General features: G+C 37.6%; 1 protein-coding gene and 2 long non-coding RNA genes across 3 annotated transcripts; 2 read left to right on the forward strand and 1 right to left on the reverse strand.

The window, feature by feature from the left end:
* Positions 1-463: 463 nt before the first annotated feature.
* On the forward strand, positions 464-5,164 carry LOC141279954 (leukocyte elastase inhibitor-like). The gene is made up of 8 exons (XM_073811525.1): positions 464-601; positions 1,211-1,387; positions 2,495-2,656; positions 3,681-3,818; positions 3,902-4,019; positions 4,139-4,281; positions 4,369-4,536; positions 4,608-5,164. The coding sequence occupies exons 2-8, from the start codon at positions 1,220-1,222 to the stop codon at positions 5,010-5,012; spliced, it is 1,302 nt and encodes a 433-aa protein (XP_073667626.1). The 5' UTR covers positions 464-601; positions 1,211-1,219; the 3' UTR covers positions 5,013-5,164.
* Positions 5,165-8,604: 3,440 nt separating this feature from the next.
* On the forward strand, positions 8,605-10,712 carry LOC135717744 (uncharacterized). Its single transcript, XR_010520365.2, has 3 exons — positions 8,605-8,974; positions 9,372-9,400; positions 9,504-10,712. It is a non-coding gene; the product is annotated as an uncharacterized lncRNA (long non-coding RNA).
* LOC135717743 (uncharacterized) lies at positions 10,704-12,303 on the reverse strand. The gene is made up of 3 exons (XR_010520364.2): positions 11,947-12,303; positions 11,521-11,549; positions 10,704-11,417 (listed from the first exon to the last, which is right to left on the reverse strand). It is a non-coding gene; the product is annotated as an uncharacterized lncRNA (long non-coding RNA).
* Between the last annotated feature and the right edge of the window lie 1,583 nt (positions 12,304-13,886).

Consider the following 13,886-nt stretch of genomic DNA (forward strand, 5'->3'; position numbering starts at 1 on the left):
GGGTTCATCCGCCTTGCCACCCCTGACACAGCCCTGACATTGTTTCAGGCCAGAATGTTATCCTGATCATCAGCTTTGATTGACAATGTGTATTCTTGATGTGTTTTTACTTGCTCCAAACCTGAGAACAATGGAACACCCATATAACAAAAATCTCTGTATACTGTCAGATGTAGCGATGACAACATCACACTTTCACTATTCAACTACTTATCATATCCAAAATTAAATACAACAACCTGGCTGTACTGCTGTGTGTGTTATAAACTTTTCCATGTTGTATAGATCCATTCAAATATCATTCAGCCATAAAACTATTGCAGTGTCACATTAAAAGTATTTTTTTTGCATTCATGCAACAAGTAGCTTAATTAATTTCATGATAAATGCAGACTTATTTAAAAAGGCAAATGAAAGTCGTCAGCATTGATTCAGTAAAGTTGATTCTTTATCTGGTGTGGCACAGAGTTGTCAGACGACAACATTCCTCTTCCATGAGGCGCGGGGTTTTAGGGCGAGGCATCGTTCTTAAAATCAACACCCATGAGAAACAATTCATTCAGCTGAGACACACAGGAGATCATTATCGTTCCTGAGTATTGTAAGTTGCTTTTATTTCTTTCCTCTCTTTGTTACTTTTATGTGATTTTTACTGTATTATGCTGTAATATACTTATATACAGTACCTTAACAAAAGCAATAGATTCCTGAACATTGAGATTCGTCTGTGTAGTAATGTGTAAAAAATAAAGATATATCTGATTGCAAAACTAAATCAGAAGGATTTCTGAATTTTTGAATAAATTATAAGCGAATTGTTTGTAGAAATACAAGGTATAAGACCACACTGACAATCTGATTGTATTTCATTTAAAGCTGAAAATATGCAAAGTTCAATGTTATGACATTAATGTTCTGCACAGTTTTACGGTCACAAGTACACTGTCAGAAAAAATAGTCAAAAATGTTCCCTAGCTGTCACTGGAGCGGTACCATTTTGAAAAGTACACCTAAAGAGTTCTTATTAGTACCTCAAAGGTGTATACATATCTGTACCAAAATGGTACATAGTTGCTTTTTAAGAGTACTCTGCCCTAGTGACATCTACTGTAGGGACTTTTTTCTTAATGTTCATTTTTCAATTGTACTTGTTATACTGATATTAGTAATTAATCATATCTCTGTCAATCTCTCTTTGACTTTTGTTCAGGTTGTGAAAATGGAGTCTTTGTCAGCATCAACCACCCAATTCTCTCTCAATATGTTTAAGAAGATGAGTGAGGAAAACACTAGTGGAAATATCTTCTACTCTCCTCTCAGTATCTCTTCGGCTCTGGGCATGGTGTCACTTGGTGCTAAAGGAAACACACATGATGAGATCTTACAGGTGATGACACAGTTTATCTGTTAGGAGTGATGGGGATGTGAGTTTCTTTTGGTGATCATGAATGATTGCATGTTCTGGTTTCTCTTTATTACCTGTGATGTTGAGAGAAAGTGTAGGGTGTAGTTGACAAGTAAATGTTCACTGTCATTTTGTGTTTGAATCAAAATGTCAAAAAGCTTAGTTTAATAAATGATCTTTGTAGACTGGAGAGTAAGTTCTGAGTCCTGAAAGTAGTATAATAAACACTTTTATCTTAAAATAAATTTTTGCACATGATGTGAACCCTTTAAAGCATGGGCTTGCAATTCTGTGGGCGGGACCACTTGTGGGGTGCACAGTTGGATAAGGTGAGTCACGAAAAGTTGACTGTTGTGGTAAATAGTTTAGTCCAATTAATGAATTCTTACTGTAAGATTTTTTGCCATTGCATTTAAAGTAATGTTTTATTCAAACAATATGAAGGACAATATGAACCACTCTTCCCTAAAAGAAAACGTTGTGTGTTTTTTCACATATTTCTTCAAATAAATATTTTGGTGGGTCCTAAGGTAGGTTTTACCTGTCTGAGTCATGTCATGAAAAGTTTGGGAACCCTTGCATTAAAAAAACAGTTTTTCAAAATATGGCAGGTCGAATGAGGCAATGATCCTTCAATAAAGCTGGAGTGCCAGTACAGTATTTGCCTTTCTTTCAGATGTGACCATGATGTGTTTATTCCTGTAATGTAGAGCTCTTTTGTGCACGTTAAGACATGACTTTCCATGGTTTCATGTTTAAATTGATTTTGTTGAAGGGCAGGACACAGGAAGAGAGTCTGTCATACTGGGTTGGGTCGTGCTATGGTTTCAGTATTGTTGTTTGAATTAAACATAAGATCAGTCAAACTGTACGAATGTAATTCTGCAGTTTTAATTTAATAAATCTGAAGGGTATATATGCAGGTCGTCACAGTTTCTAGCTAAGAAATTGTTATTTTATTAACAAACAAAATACAATTTATTTATGCACTGAAATGAATGCATATTCACAATTAAATATACATTCATCTATTCACAAAAGCTTGGGTTATTAAAATATTGGATTTATTCTTTTCTCTCATTGATGTAGGCTCTGTGTCTTAACAAACTTGTGAAATCTGATGTTGCAACTTCTGGACCAGCGCTTCAGCAGCAGACCCAGAAACCTCAGATGCCCGTCTGTACCAAGGGTCAATCTGAACCACAAATGATGCAGCAGACTCAGAAATTTCAGATACCTTCTTTCCTCAAGGTTCACTATGAATATGTACATAAGACACAAACCTCATGACTTTAAAGTAGCTGTAACAATGTTTGACAGGGCCTAACACTAACTTTTTGTAGGTGACTACCAGCCAAAAGTATTTTTTCTACACTAACTAAACATGCGTGACCCTGGACCACAAACCAGTCTTGAGTAGCACAGGTTTATATGTAGCAAAAGCCAAAAATACATTGTATGGGTCAAACTTATTAAAATAAATCATAAGGATATTATGTAAAATATTTTGTAAATTTCCTAACCTAATTATATCAAAAACTTTATTTTTGTGAGTGGATGCAGTTGATAAGGACTTTATTTGGACAACTTTAAAGGCGGGGTGCACAATTTGGAAAAGGGAGTTGGCGACTACCAAAACACACTTGTAGCCAATCCGCAGTAAGGGGTGTGTCTACTAACCAACATTGATGCCTGGGTTGCGTATGTGCGGGGCGGGTCTATCAAAAGATTGGGGAAGGTGTGTTTGTTTAGGTGATTTCAGATGTCAACATTGGCTTTCGGAGATCATGGACCCTGCATTTAAAGGCGATTTTCTCAATATTTTGTCCTATCCTAACAAACTTTTAGATGCTGTCAAAATTTCAATTTTAAAAAATGTACCTTTGTTATTGTATTTGTGATCCAGGGTCACATATGTGGGTAACACAATGCAGTAAGGTTTTGTTAGCATTAGTTAAAACTGCAGATCATTTGGGCTCTCTATCGCCACCATGCATGCCCTGTTAAATGGTACCGGCCAACTCGCGCTACAATTTTTGGCAATTGTAACCCTAACCCTAACCTTGCAAAAATTAACCATGGTTTTACTACAGTTGTAACCAAAAACTTTCACCACAAAAAACATGGTTAATTTTCATGAGGACTTGGCAAGTGTTCATTTCAGATCCTTGTGTTTGGTGTATTTTCGGTATATGTGGGATCTATTCTTGAGTCGTTTTATAGTAGACTAATGTGTATTTCAAAGTTTTTATGTTGTTTTAATTTTTGCCAACAGAAATCCCAGCCAACACCTGAAGAACAAATTCATTTCAGCTACAGCAAACTCATGAACGAGTTGAACAGACCAGGAGCCCCATATATGTTGAGTCTTGCCAATCGTCTGTATGGAGAGAAATCCTATGAGTTTATTGGTGTAAGATGAGTTTATTCAGTCTCTCACTCGTGTTAATAAAAAAAAAATGTGACTTTCACTTCAATTAATTTACTGTGTTATAGAAATTCATTAGTGAGACACAGAAATACTACCAGGCTGGACTGGAGTCTGTGGACTTCATAAAAAACTCAGAAGCTGCACGCGTTAACATCAACAACTGGGTGGAGAAAAAGACACAAGGTTAAAGACCAACGTGAAAGTTCTTAAGTTAAAATTACTTAATGTGCTGTCAAAATTAAAGGTAATTTTGCTACGTAGGGCTCTTGAGTTGGCTATTAAATATCTTATTTGACTCACAGGGAAGATCAAAGACTTGCTGGCACAGGGGATCGTCAATGATTTGACTCGTTTGGTTTTGGTGAACGCCATCTACTTCAAGGGAAACTGGGAGAAAAAATTCCCAAAGGAAGCCACAGTTGAACAACAGTTTAAAGTGAACAAGGTGAGATTCAATGATCTTCTTGTGTATGAACTTCAGTATTTTGACATCACAAGGGTTAATGATCATGTTCTCATTGATGTTTAACAGAATGAAACTAAACCAGTGAAGATGATGAATCAGAAGTTCAAGTTTCCTCTGACCTTCATCCCAGAGGTGAACAGTCAGATCCTGGAGCTGCCGTATGTTGGGAAGAATCTAAGTATGTTGATCATCCTTCCAAATGAGATTCAAGACGACACCACTGGACTTCAACAGGTGAGTCAGGAGAGTGTTTAAAACTTTATTTAACATCATCAGATAGACATTAACATAACTCTCTTATCCAGCTGGAGAAAACACTGACCTATGAGAAGCTCATGGAGTGGACCAAACCTGAAAGCATGAGGATACAAGACGTTCAGATATCTCTGCCTAAGTTTAAGCTGGAAGAAACTTACGACATGAAGCATCTACTGGTGAAACTGGGAATGGTGGATGCTTTTGAGATGGGGAAGGCAAATTTTTCAGGAATGTCCCACAATAATGATCTGGTGGTGTCTGAGGTGATTCATAAATCCTTTGTTGAAGTCAATGAAGAAGGAACAGAAGCAGCAGCGGCAACTGGCGTTGTCATGATGACCAGGATGTCACAGATTCCTCAGATGTTCAATGCTGATCATCCCTTCCTGTTCTGTATTCGACACAATGCCACCAAAACCATTCTGTTTAATGGACGCTTCTCCTCTCCATGAGCTCCTCCTGCTGATGATTTCTGAAGATTGTCATTTGGATTAATGCTGATAATTATATAGTTATGTAATCAAAGTGTTTAATTTAACCCTTAAGTGCCTCTGTTTTTCTTTTGTTAAAATTATGAATTAAATAATTTTGGAATAAAATGAAAGACTTTGCTCAGCATTTTTTCTAGTCAAACAAAAGCCAAAAGAAATGCAATCAGAACTTTGTACAGTATTTTTTGGAACCCATGCTTTAGGATTTTTAATTGGATTCCAACAAAACAGAAAAAGGGGGGAAAAATGTATACAAATTTTGGGCTGGGGACAAATATTATTAGTAAACATTTTATTTTTTACTATAGTAAGTTCAATACATTTGTATTGGTACTATTTGTGATTTCCAGTCTCATTGAAAGACTGAATACAAACTATGTATCATAAACCTTCTGTAGCTTACCACCACCACTAGATGACGATAGAGCTCTTTTAAGATGTACACATGAAACTATGTCTACAACAACTTAATATATTTAGGTAACACACTTTAATAAGGTACTATTGGTTAACATGAACTGACATTAAATAACACTTATACTGCATTTATTAATCTTAGTACATGTTAATTTTAACATTTCTTTCCGAATTCTTTACACCATTCCAATATCTATGGCAAGAACCAGTTAATCCACACAAGTTAATCCATACACAGGTTAGCAGAGAGGCAATTTGTTATCTCCAATTCAATTAACTTGCAAGTTTTTGGACTGTGCGAGGAAACCGGAGTAAACTGACACTGGCACATGGAGAGCATGTTTCCATCACCTGACCTAGCCGGGACTCGAACTGGGGACCGCCTTGCTGTGAGGTTACAGTGCTACCCACTGCGTCAACCTAAACATTGAACATGAACGTTGTACTTGCATTATACCATGGGTCTGTTGAATGCTTTATTCTGATTGGTTGAGAAATGTTCCATGGGTGTTGATTATTTTTCAATAACCGCACACCTAACCTTTAAAATGTTCTAAAAATAGGCACCAGAGCAATATTTTGGTAACCATGGTATAAGCGGAATAATTGACTCTGGTCCTTTGAATTATTTGAAAATAATGCACTCCCGCAGTGTAACGGCACTCCGCTTCGTACCACACCACCTTGGGTGTGCATTATTTTCTTATAATTCAACGGCTTGGATAATTGTATGTGAACATGTCAAAATTCATTTACATTATGAGACGCACGTGTTGGTGTACATTTATGTACGTGTATTGGTTAGACTGAATGACGACCTTGAGTACTGCTGTTCCATTTGCAATACAGTACGGAAAGTATTCAAACCCCTTTAAATTTTTCACTCTTTGTTTCATTGCAGTCATTTGCTGAAATCAAAAAAGTTAATTTTATTGTTGTGCTGTTGTGTGTCAGAATAGGAATGCCAAAAAAGATGGCTTTCATTTTTATAGAATACCATTGTCGAAGATACCATTTGAAGATAAACGTAGGTGTTTATTATGAGGTGCCCCTAGGGACTTTTTTCAGAATTACCATGCATATACATGTACTTTTCCTCTCACATACACATATGAAACCAAATTCATTCACATACTATAATGAAATGCTCACACACATACAAGTGAAATGCTTTTACAAACACAACTGAAACGCTCTCACACATACAACTGAAAATATTACATTCAAAAACACAACTGAAACGCTCTCACACACACAACTGAGATGCTCTCATACATACAATTGAAAATATAACGCTCACACACACACAACTGAAACGCTCTCACAAACACAACTGAAACGCTCACACACACACACACACAACTGAAACGCTCTCACACACACAACTGAAACGCTCTCACACACACAACTGAAACGCTCTCACACATACAACTGAAACGCTCTCACACACACAACTGAAACGCTCTCACACACACACAACTGAAACGCTCTCACACATACAACTGAAACGCTCTCACACATACAACTGAAACGCTCTCACAAACACAACTGAAACGCTCACACACACACACACACACACAACTGAAACGCTCTCACACACACAACTGAAACGCTCTCACACACACAACTGAAACGCTCTCACACACACAACTGAAACGCTCTCACACACACAACTGAAACGCTCTCACACATACAACTGAAACGCTCTCACACATACAACTGAAACGCTCTCACACATACAACTGAAACGCTCTCACACATACAACTGAAACGCTCTCACACATACAACTGAAACGCTCTCACACACACACACAACTGAAACGCTCTCACACATACAACTGAAACGCTCTCACACACACAACTGAAACGCTCTCACACACACAACTGAAATGCTCTCACACACACAACTGAAACGCTCTCACACACACAACTGAAACGCTCTCACACACACAACTGAAACGCTTTCACAAACACAACTGAAACGCTCTCACACATACAACTGAAACGCTCTCTCACACACACACAACTGAAACGCTCTCACACATACAACTGAAACGATCTCACACATACAACTGAAACGCTCTCACACACACAACTGAAACGCTCTCACACACACAACTGAAACGCTCTCACACACACAACTGAAACGCTCTCACACACACAACTGAAACGCTCTCACACACACAACTGAAACGCTCTCACACATACAACTGAAACGCTCTCACACACACAACTGAAACGCTCTCACACATACAACTGAAACGCTCTCACACATACAACTGAAACGCTCTCACACACACACACACACAACTGAAACGCTCTCACACATACAACTGAAACGCTCTCACACATACAACTGAAACGCTCTCACACACACACACACAACTGAAACGCTCTCACACATACAACTGAAACGCTCTCACACACACAACTGAAACGCTCTCACACATACAACTGAAACGCTCTCACACACACACACACAACTGAAACGCTCTCACACACACAACTGAAACGCTCTCACACATACAACTGAAACGCTCTCACACACACAACTGAAACGCTTTCACAAACACAACTGAAACGCTCTCACACATACAACTGAAACGCTCTCTCACACACACACAACTGAAACGCTCTCACACATACAACTGAAACGATCTCACACATACAACTGAAACGCTCTCACACACACAACTGAAACGCTCTCACACACACAACTGAAACGCTCTCACACACACAACTGAAACGCTCTCACACACACAACTGAAACGCTCTCACACACACAACTGAAACGCTCTCACACATACAACTGAAACGCTCTCACACACACAACTGAAACGCTCTCACACATACAACTGAAACGCTCTCACACACACAACTGAAACGCTCTCACACATACAACTGAAACGCTCTCACACACACAACTGAAACGCTCTCACACATACAACTGAAACGCTCTCACACACACAACTGAAAAGCATTTCAGTATGTTGTGTGAAAACATTTCAGTATGTTGTGTAAAAGCATTTCAGTATGTTGTGTAAAAGCATTTCAGTATGTTGTGTAAAAGCATTTCAGTATGTTGTGTGAAAGCATTTCAGTATGTTGTGTAAAAGCATTTCAGTATGTTGTGTAAAAGCATTTCAGTATGTTCTGTGAAAGCATTTCAGTTGAAACGGAAGCTGGTTGAAATCTCCAGTCCAGTTGGTGGCAGTAGTGCACCTCAAGAGACCGAGTGTGGGCGAGAGAGAACGAGTGTGCGGGTAAAGGATCAAATAAACATACTGAACCATTTTAACTTGTACGGTAGCATTAAGTTGAGGTATCCTGCAGTTTTTAAATATGCCTAAAAACTTTTATTATCAATTATAAACTATTGTATGGAGTCAAGGGATTGGGGGCGTATACAACTCGCCTGCGTGTGTTGCGTCATCAGCTTGAATTGCAGACGCAGACTGAGGTGGAGCTGAATCAGACAAGAGACATGCGGCTGGATCAAAGTAACGGTATGTGTAAAATATTGTTTTCTTTTGATTCGCCAGTATTAAAATGGCGTTTAGTTAACTAAATGAACACGTTTACTCAAATTAAAGAAGTTAGAGACTAATCAACGCGGTGATTTTATTAGCAGTACACTTGCCGCAGACAAGATAAGTAGAAATAATACTTCTGTACTTTTACTAGGATAAAGCCATGTTTTGATTAGCATTTGTATTACAAAATCATGGTTAAACTGTAGGGCCATGGTAAATTCGTGGTTACTACGGTTTTTAAAATACAATAGTTAAACTGCTTTAGTGTTTTATGGGTCGTGGCACATCATTATGAGTCCTTTGTTATTGTCACATTAGTTTGTGTTTCTGAGTTTGTAACCGCATGGCATGTTTACTCTGTCTCTCACAGGCAGAGGACACACTTTGCATTGCTTGATGGTAAGTGTCTTAGTACTGTAGGAAAGATTGCTTATGCTAACTTGTGTAACCTTTTCATGAACATATAAAATATCTAATAATTCTGTTGTTGTGTGTGTTCCAGGTGTTGTGAACTGGAAGAAATAAAACATTCGAGGCTCCTCCGACAACAATTATCCTCTTTGAAAGTTTTACGTTCGTTGAATTAAAGTTTATTTGACTCCATTTTCATTGTTTTTATTTCATATATTATTTATAATTGTAAAGCAAATTCTTACAACCTGATAGGAAAGCATATGATTTACTAAGAATTTCAGATAACTTTATAATGAAAATCCTTCTTGGTTTACAAGAAAGAGAAATACCAATCTAATGCAATTGAAATTTTCAAACATGTAAAGTTATGTTCTCATAATGATTAATGTTTGACATCAAGGTAACGATCACTTTAGCCTTCCACTAATATCAGTTTAAAAGGAAAGATTTGATATCGTTAATCATACATCAAGAATAAAACAGAAGACATAACTAGTGAAACGACCTTACAGTGCAGTGTGCCAGTGAGGTAGGGTGGCGGGTCACTGCAAATTGCCTGTATCCAGTGGTGGGACAGTGTCCGGATGGGGAATAACCACTTTAACATTTCTGCTTCATTCATAGGGTGCCAAATAATACAAAATTACAGAAAATACAATCTGGCAGAATGTCTTTACAGCATTAGAGATTAATCTTTACCAAATACAGACTCAGAGAAAATAATCTGGCAATAAAGGCAGACACAGACAAACATGGCTAAAATAAGAACGTCTATTGTGACAGTGGTGAGGTCAAGAGTCACACAATTTCTCCTTTATTGTGGTAAATGTAAAGATCCTATAGTGAAACACTTTACAAAAAACGCTCAAAGTGGAGTTTCACAGCTTTTCAGAATCAGACCAAATAAAGATGTTCCTGGGGGAACATAGACATCCATTAGCTGCTGCTAAATTTATTTAAACAGTTTCAATAATAAACTACAGCCCTGATCTGTACAGCACTTTTGTTTTACCTTTCACATGTCTCTGTTTAAAATGTACATTTATTTACTTCGAATGTTTATATCTTAAATTCTGTTTTCTATAATAAATATTCTCTGATTCAGATGTATTTAGTACTTCTTCACCTTATTGAAATTCCACATTTTCCACATGTTACTATTGCGTTTAATGTATATGCTTGGCAATATTGTGCCTACAAACAATCATGCCAATAAAGTACCTTTAAATCGAAAATAATACCAAACATGATACAATTATTTGTTGAGAAACAAAAGTAATATCAGAAGTGCTTTTCCAGGAGAGTTTGTCCCTAGTATGTATCCGGTTGTTAAGTCTGACAGCACAACTTCTGGGTCCAAATGCTCCCATCAGACACCTTAAATAAACAACATACAATAATAATTTACACTTACAGTGCAGTGTAAAACTAGCAAAAAAAAAAAAAAACGCAATCCTAACCTTTATCTCCATATTGAAATCCATGATGACCGGAAATAATTAATCGTCTATGAATTGTTAAAGTATTGTTGTCTGTGACGTTGTGAGCTTAGAGAATGTGTCTGCAAATTTATAAAATATATCTTAAATGTGTGATATGAATAAATAGTGCTCATAAAGGGCTGTTTAAATAATATCCTCTATTGAATGAGTGGAGGCTTGAACCCGGAAACAAAATTCCTTACGTCATGACTTAACAACCAGATAAGGTACAGACTCTTCCCCAGGTAAGCTTTAATATGGAGCTTAATAAGATGCGGGAAAAGGAGAGAATATCCAGAAACTGAAGGATTTTTCTGAAAAACAGTGGAGAGTTTATCAGCTCTTTCTAATTTTCTCATTAGATCAAACATATCACAGAACATAAGAACAGTTCTTGATCATCTCAATAACAAAACAAAAGGTTTTAAACTAAAGAACATTGTCCTTCAGTATAAACTTTCAAAGAGGATAATTGTTGTCGGAGGAGCCTCGAATGTTTTATTTCTTCCAGTTCACAACACCTGGAACACACACAACAACAGAATTATTAGATATTTTATATGTTCATGAAAAGGTTACACAAGTTAGCATAAGCAATCTTTCCTACAGTACTAAGACACTTACCATCAAGCCATGCAAAGTGTGTCCTCTGCCTGTGAGAGACAGAGTAAACATGCCATGCGGTTACAAACTCAGAAACACAAACTAATGTGACAATAACAAAGGACTCATAATGATGTGCCACGACCCATAAAACACTAAAGCAGTTTAACTATGGTATTTTAAAAACCGTAGTAACCACGAATTTACCATGGCCCTACAGTTTAACCATGATTTTGTAATACAAATGCTAATCAAAACATGGCTTTATCCTAGTAAAAGTACAGAAGTATTATTTCTACTTATCTTGTCTGCGGCAAGTGTACTGCTAATAAAATCACCGCGTTGATTAGTCTCTAACTTCTTTAATTTGAGTAAACGTGTTCATTTAGTTAACTAAACGCCATTTTAATACTGGCGAATTAAAAGAAAACAATATTTTACACATACCGTTACTTTGATCCAGCCGCATGTCTCTTGTCTGATTCAGCTCCACCTCAGTCTGCGTCTGCAATTCAAGCTGATGACGCAACACACGCAGGCGAGTTGTATACGCCCCCAATCCCTTGACTCCATACAATAGTTTATAATTGATAATAAAAGTTTTAAGGCATATTTAAAAACTGCAGGATACCTCAACTTAATGCTACCGTAAGTTAAAATGGTTCAGTATGTTTATTTGATCCTTTACCCGCACACTCGTTCTCTCTCGCCCACACTCGGTCTCTTGAGGTGCACTACTGCCACCAACTGGACTGGAGATTTCAACCAGCTTCCGTTTCAACTGAAATGCTTTCACAGAACATACTGAAATGCTTTTACACAACATACTGAAATGCTTTTACACAACATACTGAAATGCTTTCACAGAACATACTGAAATGCTTTTACACAACATACTGAAATGCTTTTACACAACATACTGAAATGCTTTTACACAACATACTGAAATGCTTTCACACAACATACTGAAATGCTTTTCAGTTGTGTGTGTGAGAGCGTTTCAGTTGTATGTGTGAAAGCGTTTGAGTTGTATGTGTGAGAGCGTTTCAGTTGTGTGTGTGAGAGCGTTTCAGTTGTATGTGTGAGAGCGTTTCAGTTGTGTGTGTGTGTGAGAGCGTTTCAGTTGTATGTGTGAGAGCGTTTCAGTTGTGTTTGTGAAAGCGTTTGAGTTGTATGTGTGAGAGCGTTTCAGTTGTGTGTGTGAGAGCGTTTCAGTTGTGTGTGTGAGAGCGTTTCAGTTGTGTGTGTGAGAGCGTTTCAGTTGTGTGTGTGAGAGCGTTTCAGTTGTGTGTGTGAGAGCGTTTCAGTTGTGTGTGTGAGAGCGTTTCAGTTGTATGTGTGAGAGCGTTTCAGTTGTGTTTGTGAAAGCGTTTCAGTTGTGTGTGTGAGAGCGTTTCAGTTGTATGTGTGAGAGCGTTTCAGTTGTGTGTGTGAGAGCGTTTCAGTTGTGTGTGTGTGTGTGAGAGCGTTTCAGTTGTATGTGTGAGAGCGTTTCAGTTGTATGTGTGAGAGCGTTTCAGTTGTGTGTGTGAGAGCGTTTCAGTTGTATGTGTGAGAGCGTTTCAGTTGTGTGTGTGAGAGCGTTTCAGTTGTGTGTGTGTGTGTGAGAGCGTTTCAGTTGTATGTGTGAGAGCGTTTCAGTTGTATGTGTGAGAGCGTTTCAGTTGTGTGTGTGTGTGTGAGAGCGTTTCAGTTGTATGTGTGAGAGCGTTTCAGTTGTATGTGTGAGAGCGTTTCAGTTGTGTGTGTGAGAGCGTTTCAGTTGTGTGTGTGAGAGCGTTTCAGTTGTGTGTGTGTGTGTGTGAGAGCATTTCAGTTGTATGTGTGAGAGCGTTTCAGTTGTGTTTGTGAGAGCGTTTCAGTTGTGTGTGTGTGAGCGTTATATTTTCAATTGTATGAGAGCATCTCAGTTGTGTGTGTGAGAGCGTTTCAGTTGTGTTTTTGAATGTAATATTTTCAGTTGTATGTGTGAGAGCGTTTCAGTTGTGTTTGTAAAAGCATTTCACTTGTATGTGTGTGAGCATTTCATTATAGTATGTGAATGATTTTGGTTTCATATGTGTATGTGAGAGGAAAAGTAGATGTATATGCATGGTAATTCTGAAAAAAGTCCCTAGGGGCACCTCATAGTTTATATTGCAAGCCTTTAAACGGACAGACTGGAGCGATGAAATCATCTGGAAATCTATTAATAATTAGAATAGAAAGTAGAGTGTCCGGTGTTCGATGTGTTTCTATCACGTTACATTTATAATTTATTCAAAATAAATGTTTTTATACTGAAAAAGCAATAATATCCCAATTTTTTTTAATATTTCATATTTTTTCGTTTTCTATTATTTCTTTTTATTTCCTTATATCTTAGCTTATGTCTTCCTGTTTGTTCT

Source organism: Paramisgurnus dabryanus, chromosome 13 (assembly GCF_030506205.2).
Source record: "Paramisgurnus dabryanus chromosome 13, PD_genome_1.1, whole genome shotgun sequence".
Taxonomy (NCBI): domain Eukaryota; kingdom Metazoa; phylum Chordata; class Actinopteri; order Cypriniformes; family Cobitidae; genus Paramisgurnus; species Paramisgurnus dabryanus.

What these genes read in the sequence shown, in the direction of transcription:
- LOC141279954 (XM_073811525.1), top strand. Translation starts at nt 1,220, where the DNA reads ATGGAGTCTTTGTCAGCATCAACCACCCAATTCTCTCTCAATATGTTT. An exon ending in AGATACCTTCTTTCCTCAAG is followed by an intron (nt 2,657 to 3,680) that starts GTTCACTATGAA and finishes TTTTGCCAACAG; the next exon opens with AAATCCCAGCCAACACCTGA. An exon ending in AATCCTATGAGTTTATTGGT is followed by an intron (nt 3,819 to 3,901) that starts GTAAGATGAGTT and finishes ACTGTGTTATAG; the next exon opens with AAATTCATTAGTGAGACACA.